General features: G+C 43.8%; 1 protein-coding gene across 4 annotated transcripts in view; it reads left to right on the forward strand.

Moving 5' to 3' along the window:
• Positions 1–14,908, forward strand: part of FKBP15 (FKBP prolyl isomerase 15) — a 337,919-nt gene that overhangs the window by 128,016 nt on the left and 194,995 nt on the right. For all 4 annotated transcript variants that reach the window (XM_033960334.1, XM_033960337.1, XM_033960335.1 and 1 more), the window contains one exon: positions 8,289–8,413. In XM_033960334.1, coding sequence (XP_033816225.1) covers positions 8,289–8,413 — 125 coding nt within the window. The remainder of the gene's footprint in view (positions 1–8,288; positions 8,414–14,908) is intronic.

A 14,908-nucleotide genomic window follows, 5' to 3' on the forward strand; every position in this document is an offset into this window, starting at 1 on the left:
ACATCTTTTGCAATCTCTCTGGGACGTAATACCACTTATATGACCCTCCCAGTTTATCATAAAAATAAATGTATATAATTGTTGCCCTCTGAAATATTGATAAATTACCAAAATTGGTCTCGGCAATAATTTAAAAGTCCGCCAGAACTTTTCAAGATGTTCCCCCTTATCCAGAGTCATCCTATCCCAGCCTTTTGAATGAATAAAATGTCTAACTTGATGATAAGCTAAGTAGTCCCTCTTTGGCAAAGCATATGTTCTCTGCAAGACTTCAAAAGGCACCAGACCTCCCATATGCAGTAAGTCTCTGAATCACAGGTGTCAAAGTCGGTCCTCGAGGGCAGCAATCCAGTTGGGTTTTCAGGATTTCCCCAATGAATATGCATTGAAAGCAGTGCATTCAAAAAGATTTCATTCATATTCATTGGGGAAATCTTGAAAATCTGACTGGATTGCAGCCCTTGAGGACCAACTAGTCCTCAAGGAAACTAGTCCTTGTTGTGCCCATCTTTCAAAAACTCTATTCTCTCTATCTGCTATGAACTGTGGCTCCTCACGTATTAAAGCTAATGTGGAAACTGTATTACCCCACCCAAAGTACGTTTCACCAAACCCAAATTTTTATCAAATGCTGCAGAAAAGGGTTTTCCACCTCTTGAAACTTCATCCTTTCTAAAAGGGAGGTCCAAAACCAATACTTCAATTTCCCAGACCCCACCAAATGCTGTTCTATCTGCACTCCCCACTTATAATCAGCTATTTCCCAATCCAGTAGCAAATGCAACTGAGCAGAATGATAATAGCATTGCAAATTTGGGACAGCCCTCCCTCCCTCCCAGTGCTCTGGCTGCCTACAAAACTTTCTGAGATATACGTGGAGATTTCCTTTGCCAAATAAAGCGCTTAAATGAAGCATGTAACCGCTTTATAGCATGACAAGGCACTGGGATAGGCAGAGTTTGAAAATGAAACAGCAACCTCGGTAAAATATTCATCTTCACTACTGCTATTCTCTCCCACCAGGATAATAACAAACCATGCCAATTCTGCAAGTTCTTCTGAACTCTCCTAATTATGTGTATTTAGTGGACCTCATATAAACAAGATAAATCTCGGGAGATCTGAATTCCCAGATATCGTATCCCTGTCCTCACCCACCGAAATGGTAAACGTCTTAAAAGATATTGAACGTCCGCATCTTCAAGGGTCAGATTTAAAAACTCCGATTTATCCAGGTTAACCTTGAACCCAGAAATTTTCCCAAAGCCCTCAAAAATAGATAAAAGGGTGGGTATGGATTCTGCACGGTCTCTAATATATATAGTAAACAAGGCAATATGATGATCCAGCCCCACTAAGGGCTCCCTCATAGAGATGGGTGCTCCCTAATAAGTATAGCCAAAGGCTCTATTAAATAACAAATAACAAAGTTGAGAGGGGACGCCCCTGCCGGATCCCCCATGCTACTGTGAAAAAATCAGTATAAGCATTATTAACCCTGAGACAAGCCCGAGGAGATGCATAAAATGCTCTCGCCCATTCATAAAAGGGGCCACCCATGCCCATCCGTTCCATTACTATCCACAAAAAATCCCAAATAACTCTTATCAAAAGCCTTCTCGGCATCGACCGTCAGAAGTACAGCTTTATCAGGTTTCTGACTAGATGCCCACAACAAATGCAAGGTACATCTGATATTATCACTCACTTGCTGCCTCTGTATAAAACCGACTTGATCCATATTTATCAGACTTGGTAACACTTTACCCAATTGAATGGCAAGTATCTTAGCAATAATCTTGGCATCCACATTTAGTAGGGAAATTGGTATATAAGACCCACAATTCTGTGGATCTCTGCCTAGTTTTAAAAGCACCCATATACCCGCTTCACCCATCGAGGCTGGTAATGAATGTCCCTCTTGTATCCCATTAGCCACCCTAACCAATAGTGGTCCCAACAATTCTTTAAATAGTTTGTAAAATTTACTAATATATCCATTGAGTCCAGGGGATTTTCCTGCTGTCACATTATAACTCCTTTAACTTCTCCCAAAGAAATAGGTTCATGAAGGGGTTCATATTCACTCTGAGTTAGCTGAGGAATAGGGAGCCCTTACAAAAACCGTAGAACTTCCCCATGACCACGCAGTTCAGATGTACCATAAAGCTGCTGATAGTAATCAGAAAAGGCCTTGCGAACAGCAAGATCAGTGACTTGTAACTCGTCCCGTCCATCTCTAACTCTTGTAATGGTAGCCTTAGCTTGTTTAATACTAATATATCTAGCCAGCATAGCACTCAATTTATTACTGTGTTCATAGATGTTCAGTTTGATTTTATGAGGACTAAGCTTGATCTCATCCATTTGTAGTATATGCAATTCTGCTCTCACCTGTTGATGGTGGTGAAGGATAAGGGAGTTCTGATGGTGTTTATCCTGTAGTTCTAAAAAAAAAAACAAACAAACAACCAAAAACTAGCAAACGTTCCTGGTAAACTTAAATGTAATTATTTCTGCGCCCTTTCTCTCTAAAATCTTGCCCCCCTTTTTAATGAGTATACCCCTCACCACAGCTTTTAAAGTATCTCACAGAATCCCATCTTGTACCTCTCCATTATCATTAAATTCAAAAAAAGTAACAATAGTCGAAGCACCTCTTCCACCACTTTAAGGGACCCCAGTAGTGTTTCATTCAGTCTTCAAAAATGTGCTCCTCCTCCCTGATGATTTCCTACATATGCAATCCAAGTAGGGGCATGATCAGATATCTGAATAACTTCTATCTCAGCTTTTGCACCGTATCGCACAAGTTTCTATGTATCCAAATACCATCAACTCTTATATAAGTCTGTTGAGCATGAGAGAAATAAGTATAGTTTCTGTGTGTCCCATGGGAAAGTCACCAACAATCTACCAAACCCAAGGTTTGCATCAAAGATAACAGAGCCCTACTGTGAGTTTTAGTTGTACCCCTCCCTCCCTCCCTTAGAGTGATCCAAATGTACATCAGGTGGTACATTAAAGTCCCCTCCTAAATAAACTGAACCCCTCACAAACCCCAATAAATCTCTCTGGAATGTCTGGTAAAATTCTGCCTGAGCAGTATTAGGGTCATAAATGTTTATAATTATCAAACAACCTTGCAAAGTGCCCCACAAAGCAAGACACCTCTCTGAACTATCCTGGTAAATTTGATCGACATCTACTCTAAGCCCTTGCCTAACCAGGATGGCAATACCCCCTGTTTTCTTATGTGGATTTGCCCCTTGATGTGTCCAAATCTGTTCAAAGTGGGAGGATTTCAATAGAGCCGCATCTTGTAGCTGCAGTGTATCTTGTAACAAACTAATATCCCATTGCAATCTTTTCAGTTCTTGAAAAACCACACTCCTTTTACCGGGACTATTTATTCCATTTATATTCTAGGAACAAATCATAAACCTCATATGCTCCCCCACCCTCCCCTTCTGCTCCTGCAATTAACTCTTAAACCTCCTACCTGTTTTTCCCTCCCTCCCCACCTCCCCTTCCCTCCCCTCCCCTCCCCTGACATTCTGATCCTACTCCATCAGGATCAGCCATTCTGAGAAAAATGAAGTCATCAATAGAAGGCCTTTGTTCCTTTCAGCCCCCCTCTCCTAAACAAAAGAAAAACACTATAACACAGCAACATTTCCAATATCCAAAACAGCCAACCTTCCACCATTCAACTCTCAACATGCACGCAATGCTCATAACTTCCCAAACAAACCACATCCTGTATTTTATCAAAAGTCCAGAAAAGACTAGCATTTGTTCTTGGTAGACACAATCAAGCTGAACCAGTCCGTCCAAATCTCATGACACAATTTTTGTAGATTTTTTTAGCCTGCGTGAAACTGTCTTGCCAGGTTCCAGCTGATCCAAGGCCCTTAGCGCTGGACGGCTTCTGGGGGAGCTCCGGTAAACTCCAACATCCCAAGTCTTTCAACACCAACCAAGCATCAGCCACCGTGTCCACCTTACGTGACTTGCCATTCACAGTCATTCAGATGCCAAATGAGAAAAGACAGCTGTAGTGGTGTCCTTCTGAGTGCAAAACCTGGTTCACCTCCAGAAAAACTCTTCTTTTGTAAGGTCACCAAGGCTAGATCCTGAAAAACTCCCACTGAGATTTATTCCATTGAAAGTCCGGATAGCACCTTGCTGCCTGAAGAACTTGCTCCTTACCTATGTAGTCTCTAAAACAAGCTATTATGTCTCATGGTCCTGTAGCACAAGCGGGTCCCAAACTGTGATGTGTATGCAGCAGAATGATGATCTCGGGAGCCTCTCCGCCTTCCACTATGAGAAGTTGGATGCAAAACTCGCCCAACCTGTTTACAGTCTTTAAACTTCTCGACGTCGGGAACTCCTTTAAACCACAGATTACTTCGTCGAGATATATTTTCTAGATCCTCAACCTGCGCTTGTAAATTCAGTAAACTCAACGCTGCCTGCGCTGCAACATCCCTGGTCTCCTGCAGTTCAGTCGTTAAAGTGGCCACATGTTCCTCTGATGCAGAAAAGCCTATGTGTAGTGGGATAGCAGAACTCAGGGTGCCCACTTTCTTCTAGGGGATGACAGTTTCAGTTGAACCCTAGTGTCGAATTTTAGCTGCGATTTCATTTTCAACCGAAACAGAAAAACCCTCTATGTTGTCCTCTAAGGTGCTATGATGTCTGTGGTATATAATTTAATTTCCAGTGTAATAGGTGTGTCATTCTAGACAAGTAGGTTATCTCCCCATGGCTACGAGCCATAAGCAAAAGAAATCCACTCCGGATTTTTTCTATGTTCCCTCCTTCTTCACTGGAAGTTCTACTACCTTCTGCAGTTTTTCTCTTCTCCACGCAAGCTAGAAGGAGTGTTTTAGTTCCGCTGTCCCCTTTTGTTATCTTATTCGGTGTTTTTTCGATGTTGTCGGTATCTTCAGTGGTTGGAGCTTTCATCCTTGGTTTTGCTTTGCCTGCACAGAGAAGTAGCAGACTGCAGTCTGCAGCTGACAGACTGATCCCTGGTGATACCTGTTAGCCAGCCTGCACAAGTATTTTTGGAGCTCGGGGCCATCCCGCCTTTCATTCTCACCTACTGCTTAGCAGGGGTTCATGCGCAGGCTGTTTGGTATTCGTAGGAGGCTCAGCGGTGACTCGCAGGGTGCCGGCTGCATTTTTCGTCTCTTCCCCCCCTTTTCTGGTAGTGCATCTGTCGGTCTGCGGGGGTGGGAGAGTGGTCAGACACAATGTCATTGTGAAAAGAGGCATTTCCAGCATGAGACAGTGATTCTTCTCCATTCCAGCTATTTTAAGAGAGCTGAGGCAGGCTACAGCAGATTGCAGTACAGATCACAGTGAGTAAGGCTGTTACAGCCTGTGAAGTGAATCGGAGAGTGTCTGAAATTCAGGTTTTTTAAGGTTCCTGCATGTGCCCCCTCCTGAAAAACCCCCAAATTGTCATTTTTTTAACTTCAGTAAGTTAGTTTAATTATTGATTTTATGCGCAAAAAATCTTGATGGCCATCTTGGTTTTTTAGCGATCTTTTTTTTTCAAAGGATCCCTGCACTTCCAAAACTGCGGTTGTTGCCTCAAATCTTGTTGGGATGGAGTCCTTGGGCTCTTCTACCTCAAATTCATGCTAAGAGTGCGCAAGGTTTGCGCATCAGGAGTGTTCTTACGCCACATGCAGCATGGCACAGACCAGAGAGGTAGGAGCGGCCAGCTTAACCTCTCATCTACATAGTGAGATGCCAAGAAGGGCAGCTAGCCTATTGAGGCGGCCACTTTTTTATTTTTGGGGCATGGAAATAGTGACCGGTCCATGTGTAAGGACGCGGATACCCCGCAGCCCAAGAAACGCAAAATACTGTTGTCATAGGGTGACTCAACGCTCTCTAGTCCAGATGCCTTCGCTCAGTTTGGAATTTTTTGTGGAAAGCCTTGCATGAGAGCCATACTTCTGTGCTGTCCTGCTGCTTCTCGGACTTGTCTCCTCGCAGCATAAACTCACAAGACATGTCTGCCACTGTTCAGGGCTTGGGAGACCTTTTTTCTAGGAGAGACGGATGATATTTGTCATCTGCTTTGCTATATCTTATTTTGGAGTCTCTGCAGGAGTTGGATTTAGTCACTCATCAGGCTTCTTCTATTTCCTCCTCCCTTATGTGTGGAATTGAGGGTTCACTTCTCGGCATTTCCTGGGCATCCTGATGTTAACTTTTACTTTCGGAGCAGTGGGATTCTCTGGAGGGGTCTCTCAAAGTAGCAAGAACCATGTCTCGGGAATGTCAGTAATTTTTTAGTCAGCCTAAAGTGCATTCCTGGTTGCCCAGGTCAATAAGTATACCTCTCTTCCGAGAGAAGGCAGTGTGGTGCTCAAGGACATGTAGGACTGTCGAGTGGATGTAGTTCTCAGGAGACTTTTTGAGGCGGTGGCTTTGTGGTCAAGGCTATCTCACTTATGTTTGTCCAGGCTGCGTACTTTGGAGAGTGAGGGAGATGAAACTCCTCCTCAACATTATCTGGTGTGGATTATGTGGCTGACTCCCTGTATGGCATTATACGTGTCCTGGATAAAGTGTCTGCTTACTTATTTTCTGCCTGATGGTAGACCCAGAACCTCTAGAGACTCAGGGCGCTCTTCTTTTCCTAGATACAAATGATTTTGACTGTATTACATTTCCATGTTGCAGAGATTGTTCTAGGACAGGGGTGTCCAATGTCGGTCCTCGAGGGCCGCAGTCCAGTCGGGTTTTCAGGATTTCCCCAATGAATATGCATGAGATCTATGTGCATGCACTGCTTTCAATGCATATTCATTGGGGAAATCCTGAAAACCCGACTGGACTGCGGCCCTCGAGGACCGACATTGGACACCCCTGTTCTAGGACTACAGGCAGAGATTCTCCAGATGCAAGAGTAACCATTCCTCTGTTTCCCATGCTGCTTCATCTTCCAAGTCATCACAATGATGCCAGGCCGAGGGAGGTCCCTTTATGTATAGGGGGCAGGTTCTCAGCATTTCTTCTGGCCTGAGTCCAGAGTTTATCTGGCCATTGGGTTCTGGACTTTTATTTGGTCTAGCTGCTAGCTGGAATTTGCTCAGTCTCTGCCAGATTGGTTTGTTGTCTCTTCTACAGGGCGCCCAAAAAAGGACAAAGTTCAAGCTACTTTGAGGAGGTTATCCAACATTCAGGCTATAGAGCTGGTGCCGCCCAAACTCTTGGTCTCAGACAGATTCTCTTTATGCTTTATCGTGCCAAATAAAGGCTCTGATGATTGAAGACCCATTCTAGTCCTTTCTCAAGTCAATGCAGCACTCAAAGTTCCACATTTGCTCTTGAAGATGGTTCATTCTGTCATAGCGATGGTGACCCTGGGAGAGTTTCTTGCCTCTTTGGATCTGACAAAGGCCTACTTGTATGTTCCTATTTAGCCAGCCCACAGGAAGTTTCTTGCGCAGGTTAGCCGCTAGCACAACCATCAGAGTGGTGATGGTGCAAACAGCTGTCATTAGCCCCCCAAAAAAGAGCCAAGGACTGATAATGATTCTCCAGGACATGACAGTGCTGCGTGCATCTGGTAGTGCTACAGAAATAATAAATTGTCAAAATGAGACGGGCCTGCCTAAGGCCTGATTGGCCTAGGCTTTAGGAGCCTGGGCCAATCAGGCCTTAGGCTTATCGGGAATGGGCCAGAAAGGTGCGGGCCCGCCTCATTTCGACAAGGCAGTCTTGCCAGCCGGATGGTAGCAAGACCCGTCCGTCCATCTGGGGGGGTTTGCAGGGGGGGTGTTAGCGTGGAGGGGGGACCTCCAGCAGGAGGGGTTGGGCACCCTCCTACTGGTGATCGTCGGGGGGGGGGGAGACAGGTGGCCACTATACCTATCGCGGCAGGGAGATCCCTTGCCATGTTAAGTGTAGCGGCCGTGTCTACTCTAACCCGGTTCTGTAACTGGCGTCTATGACATGGACATCAGTTACAGAATTGGGGTTAGTGTAGGCTCGATTCTGTATAGGACACCCCTCCCAGGCGTCCTATACAGAATCTGGGCCAAAATGTGGATTGTGTAAGACACAAGAAATTTAGTGAGAGAAGCTGGAGGGTAGTTAAACAAGTTTGGGAGGAAAGGAAAGAGTAAATGCAAACAGGATTTAAAAAGGCAGGCTCTTAATTTTCGCTTGTGCATAAGCATTAAATGTTTCTACCCCTTTTTTAGTTCTTTTCTGTTTTGTTATTACAAAGGCTTAATGCTTGATTTCTTATTTAGGTGAAGTTAAAGGATTCTGGGTTTGACAGACAGAGCATTGATTCAAGAGACTCAGCTGCACTATCCCCAGTTTCCAGCACAGATGGTTTCTCAATGGAGTTTCCAATGCTGCTTCTCAAACCTGGGTAATTAACTGAACAAAACTGTTGTATACAGAGAGCTAATATTGGGAAGCACTTATTTTATTTTAATTTATTTGTAAAATTTCTATACCATTTAAAACTAAACGGTTTACATAATTTACATACATAATTTTGTAAAAACATAATAAAACAGACACACAAGCGATCATCAGAAATCATATCTATAAACTAATACCATAGCTTATATATTTGCAATGAGATTCACAAAGTTCTAGAATTACTAACATGGAAGCAGTTGGAGAACTGAATTTCCAATGGAGTACAAGGGGGTGCTGAAAAGTTCTCAGCTCAACCAACTTCATAAATGTATTTATTCATTTTTGTAGCCCGTCCTCCCCAGGAGCCCAGAACGGATTACAAGGATACATACACAAAGTTTTCAGGAACAGATAGTAACATAACATAGTAGATGACGGCAGATAAAGAACCGAATGGTCCATCCAGTCTGCACAACCTGATTCAATTTAAATTTTTTCTTCTTAGCTATTTCTGGGCAAGAATCTAAAGCTCTACCCGGTACTGTGCTTGGGTTCCAACTGCCGAAATCTCCGTTAAAACCTCCTCCAGCCCATCTAAACCCTCCCAGCCATTGAAGCCCTCTCCAGCCCATCCTGCCTCAAATGGCCATATACAGACACAGACCGTGCAGTACTGGCCGTAGTTCAATATTTAATATTATTTTCTGAATATAGATCCTCTGTGTTCATCCCACGCTTCTTTGAACTCAGTTACCGTTTTCCTCTCCACCACCTCTCTCGGGAGCGCATTCCAGGCATCCATCACCCATTGCTCTTGAATCTACCACCCCTCAACCTCAAATTATGTTCTCTGGTTTTACCATTTTCCTTTCTCTGGAAAAGATTTTGTTCTATGTATTTGAATGTCTGAATCGTATCTCCCCTGTCCCTCCTTTCCTCTAAGGTTATACATATTCAGGGCTTCCAGTCTCTCCTCATACATCTTTTGGCGCAAGCCTCCTATCATTTTCGTCGCCCTCCTCTGGACTGCTTCAAGACTTCTTACATCCTTTGCCAGATACAGTCTCCAAAACTGAACACAATACTCCAAGTGGGGCCTTACCAATGACCTGTACAGATACATACATTGCAGAGTCAATAACATGCTACATGATCAAAACACAAAGCTATAGAATCAATAACTTACAACTTATAAAGAATATCTGGCTAAGAATGCATGCTTTGTAGAATCTAAGAAAATAAATCATAGAGTCATAAATGGGTATTAACATATCTGCAGTGAACAGTAGAAGACACAGATGTTCTGAGATAAGATACATTGAAGCAAGGTCTGTCAAAGTTTGAGACCAGAATTGATTCAGTCCATGAAAAGAAACGTCCTTACTGCTTTCCGGAAGGTCAGTAGGTTATCAGTTCCCTAATGGCAAGAGGGAGTTGACTCCATAATTTAGGTATGCTATATGAATATGATTGCTTTTGGGCTGTCTCCCAGTGGAAGTTGTTTGCTGGAGGGTTGGAAAGCCTGAGTTCCCATTGTGAATGGAGGGACAGCTGAGAGTGGTATATTGGGAGTTTCTTCTCTACATAATCAGGTGTCATGTTGTGGAAGCGTTTAAACGCTAATACTAGTTGTTTGAAGATATTGCGTTGTTGTATTGGGAGCTAGTGAACCTGGATCAATGCTGGAGAGATATGGTCAAAAGGGCCAAGGTTTTTTAGGAGTCGCACTGCAGCATTTTGGACTCTCTGTAGGTGGTTCTGCTCTTTGGCCGGTAGACCAATAGTCTAGGCGGATAGTCTAGGCGATAGTTTAGGCAATAGTCTAGGTGGATAAAACAAAGGCATATAACTAAACTAAACAATTGGGTGAAGCCAGAATTAGTGAAATAATGGCAGATGGGCTTTAGTTGCTGTAAGTAGTAGTAGAAGGAGGAGGATGCTACCTTGGAGATTTGTGTTGAAAGAGTCAGACCAACGTCCAGTAATGCCCAACCTGGACACTTGGTCTTGGGGTACCTGAGTGATATTGTCCCAGGAGATGCAAGGACAAGAGGCAGAACATGAATCATGGCCAATCCATAAAAGTTCAGTCTTGGATGGGTTTATTTGAAGTTTGTTGGTTGTCATCCATGCTTTAATCTCCACGAGGCAGGTTTTTAGGGTCTCTAATTGTGAGTACCGCGCCTTGCCGTAGGAATGTAGAGTTGTATATCGTCGGTGAAGGAGTGTATGTTGATTCCATGTTTCTTTGCAATATCAAGGGCTGTTCTGATGTAGATGTTGAATAGAAGTGAGGATAAAAGTGCACCTTGAGATACTCCATATTTTGCGGTTCTCGGTTTAGAGAATACTGAGTTCGCTAGGAAGCATAGTTGCCTTTGGTCCAAGAATGATGAGAACCAGGAAAGTGCTGTATTCTTGATCCCAGTTTCAAATAATCTGGCTAGTAGGATCTCATGGTCAAGTGTGTCAAAGACTGCACTCAAGTCCAGTTGGATGAGAAGTACATCCTGACCTTTGTCAGCAGTCATCTATTAAATCTAGAAATGCTGTTTCGGTACTGTGATAGCTCCTGAATCCAGATTGGTGAGTGGAGAGGACATTCTGGTTCTTGATGAATATAGATATTTGGTGGAGCACTGTTTTTTTCAAGGAGCTTTGATGCGAATTGCTTGGCGTGTGTGTATCTAAGGAGGGTTTCTTCAGCAATGGTTTGATCACTGCAGCTTTCCAGGGTGTTGGAAATTCTGAGTGTTATTTTTGCAACTGTAGCTGAAAAGAGTGTTATTTTATTTTGTAAAGTGCCAATTTGCAGAATCTTAATGTTATGTTTTGACATTGTTTCAGATCATTGCTTGAAAAATGTCAACAAAAAGTGTGGAATTTTCAAGTATGGAATTCCAAGCCGTCATGAAGTTTCTATTGCTGAAAAAGAAAATTCCAAAGTTATGTCCTTACCTTGAAAGTTTTATGCAAACACTGAGGGGAAGATTCTCAAAATCCACCGTTCCTTTAACCATGGTCGCTAAACCAGTTCTAGCCGGTTTAGCATGGAAGTATTCAACCGACCAATTCTCAAAAGGGCTCACCACATTCTTTTCTGAGCTTCCTGGCAGAATCTGACTGCCATGTAAATGTATTAGAATGAGGTCATTAATAGTTAAACGAGCACTCCTGGAAATTCTCTATTATCGCCGAGTGATTCCCTAATCTTGCTGTCCTACATTTGCGAGCAAAATTTTCCAGTAGGTCTGAGCTGTCATAACCTTGCTTTCTGGTCAGCACCTGAGCACTGATCGGCTCAGGCATTGACAGGAAAGTAAGGTTTGACAGCTAAGATCTGCCAGAAAGATTTTGCCTTGTACCCCCGACACCCCTAGCAGGAGGGATACCCACTCCCTCCCTCTGCTGTCGTCAAGCAGACCTCCCCCCTGGCAGTGGAAGGGATGCCTACACTTGCCGTCACAGTAAAGTGCACCCCCCCAACACCCTCCCAGTCAGCGGGAGGGATGCCCACTCCCTCCTGCTACCACTATCGTTCCTCCGACGACCCCCCCCCCCTTACCTGGTTCACGATGGCTGGCTGGAGGAATGCCTAATCCTTTCAACCTATAGATCCACCTCTTTAAAATGGCTGGCCTTTCCTTCCCCGGTGCAGCCTAGGCCAATCAGAATTGCAGGCATCCATTCAGCCATCCATCATGAACAAGGTAGGGAGGGAGCATTGGGTCATCGGAGGCACAGGGGGTGGTCGTCAGCATGACGGCAGTGGGTATCTCACCTGCTGCCTGTGGTGGGGTCGCTTGATGGCAGTTGGTGGGGTCGCTTGATGGAGTTTTGGGAGGGTGGGGGTTACTTGACGGCAGAGGCAGGAGAGAGTGGCCATCCCTCCTACTGCCGGGGGACGGGACGGTGTGTGTGTCAGGTAGGTTGCTTGGCAGCAGCAGGAGGGAGTGGGCATCCCTTATTCTGATCTTTGATTTGGGGTCTTTAAAAAAAAAAAAAATTGTGGGTTTATTCTGCGCATGTGCCAATTGCTATCAGCAGTGATCGGCACATGCAAATTTAGCGTCCATCCTGTGGTATTTTAAAGAATAATTCACCTTTTTTTTACAATTGTTACAATAGCAGCCCGTTGGATTTTACTGCAAACATTTGAGAATCTTCCCCTGAGTGACAAATGCGCATCATACTCCACAGTGAAGAAATGTACAAACGTTCAGCGTGGAGATTTCAAGACCAAAGATGTTAAAAGGTCTGGGAGGCCTCAAACGGTGTCAGCTCCTGAAATTGTTAACCATGTCCATGACATGATTTTGGCAGATCAGCAGATATTGGCTAAAACAGTTGCTAAGAAACTACAAATATCCTGGGTGTATAATCTATGAGCAGCTGGGTATGCAGAAGCTATCAGCCAAGTGGGGGCCCAAATGTTTGAATGCTGACAAGAAATAACGTCAAGTGGACACTTCCAAGTTGATTGTAGCATTTTCAGTGATCTGGTACCAACTTTTTGGAATGACTAGTTACTGCTGATAAAACATGGTTTCACCACTATGATCCTGAGACAGTCCATGCAATGGTGGCACTCAGGTTCTCCAAGGCCAAGGAAATTCAAGACCTAAAAGTCAGCAGGAATGATGAAGACTACAATGTTTTGGGATTAGGAAGGTAGTGTAATGACTATCTTCCAAGGTGCCAAACAAATAATGCAGAATGCTACTGTAACTTTCTGTGCTGATTGATTAAAGGAGGCATTGAAAGAAAAAAGGAGAGGGAAGCTGAAGACAGGAGTTCTCTTTGTGGAAGAAAATGCACCTGCTCAAAAGGCTGGCAAAACGATGGATGTTTTGATGCAGTTGCAGTTTCAGTGCACAAACCTTACACCATAATCACCAGAACTTGCGCCATCTGACTATTTTCTGTTTCCAAACAATTTTCAAGTGAATTTGGAGGTGATTTCAGCAGCGGAGCAGTATTTCAGTGACCAGACATCAGAGTATTATTTGGAAGAGTTACAGAAACTTCAGACACAATGTGCCAAGTGTGCTGAACTTATGGGTGAATATGTGGAATAACTTGTAAGTTTTATGGCTCCACATCATTTCCTTCTTGGTGGGGCTGAGAACTTTTCAGTACTCCCTCGTAAACTGCCAGGACAAGAATTCAGCTGTAAAGGGAAAAATTGGAAGTCTAGCCAGTAGATGCACGAAAGAAGACTGGTAAGACATTGTGGGTCTGCTCCGATCTGATTTTTGGCCGATTCAAAAAGAGCTATTGATGTACTAAAAGGTTTGCAGGCAAATGATTAACGTGGCGGTTCATCATAATACCCATCTCTCCTGTCCGACTGATCGCTGTGAGAGTGACTCTCACACATGTGCAAAGCCGGCAAGGTAAGCCCAAACAGCTGAGAGGCAGGAAATCTTTTTTTTTTGATGGGCACAGATGCTATGGGGCTCATAATTGAAACAGAAAAACGTCTAAAAACCGGCTTAAATCAGCACTTGGACAATTTTCAATGAAAGACATCAAAGTGCCGATAAACGAACTGGGTTCTGGACGTATTTAAAAATGACTTAGGTCTTCCCAGTGCTGCTTGAATGACCAGAGCTAAGTGGTAATCAAAAACAGTCCACCATTGCATATATGTTCAAATCACACTTTGTTCCTCAGAATGCCACACGATGAAATTGTGTGGTAGCCGTCCTCACTGGAACTTTTTATAATGTGATATTTTCAACTAGTGTGCATTTTGACTTATAATAATTTATAAAGTGTCTGTGCTTGTTTGTAAACATGATAAACAATGTAAAGTTATTCAATGCATGATAGTGACTTAGCTTTTCAGAGCTAAATGGGGCATTTCAAGAGGAGTGTCGAGGGTGGGATTTGGGCGGGCCGTGGGTCCATAGTCGTACTGCATGTATAACCGAAGGTTTTACAACACAGCCTAGACGGAACTTGGACGTTGTGACTTAGGCCATTTAAAACATGGTCTAAATCACAAAAAGCAATTGAAAGTGAGCATATAAGAACTGCAGACACAAAGTACAGACCCCCACACACTACCCCAATGATCACCGACCCCCCCCCCTAAAAATCGTAATCACAACTTTAAATATCTGCCTCCAGCACATCAGCACATGGCAGCCTGCCATAGGAAAGCCTAGTAGAGCTCCACAGAGATGGCTTAAGTGGTCTTGGGGATGGGTTAGTGAACCATGGAGAGGAGGATCTAGGCCCATAAGCCACTGTAATCACTGCATTCATGGTGAAACACATGCATTCCCCAAAATACCCCCAAACCCTTTTGTACTGTCATATAGGTGGCTCCTGCAGCTATAAGGGCTATTGGGGTTGTAGATAGATGGTTGAGTAGATTTTGGGGGTATTTTGGGGTGTTCACCATGATGTATAAGGGAGCTGTAGTGAGATGTTTATGTGGCACCCTTTTTGTGAAGTTCACAGCAGTGCTCTGTAAGGTACCCCACTATTC

This window comes from Geotrypetes seraphini, chromosome 10, assembly GCF_902459505.1.
Source record: "Geotrypetes seraphini chromosome 10, aGeoSer1.1, whole genome shotgun sequence".
NCBI lineage: Eukaryota > Metazoa > Chordata > Amphibia > Gymnophiona > Dermophiidae > Geotrypetes > Geotrypetes seraphini.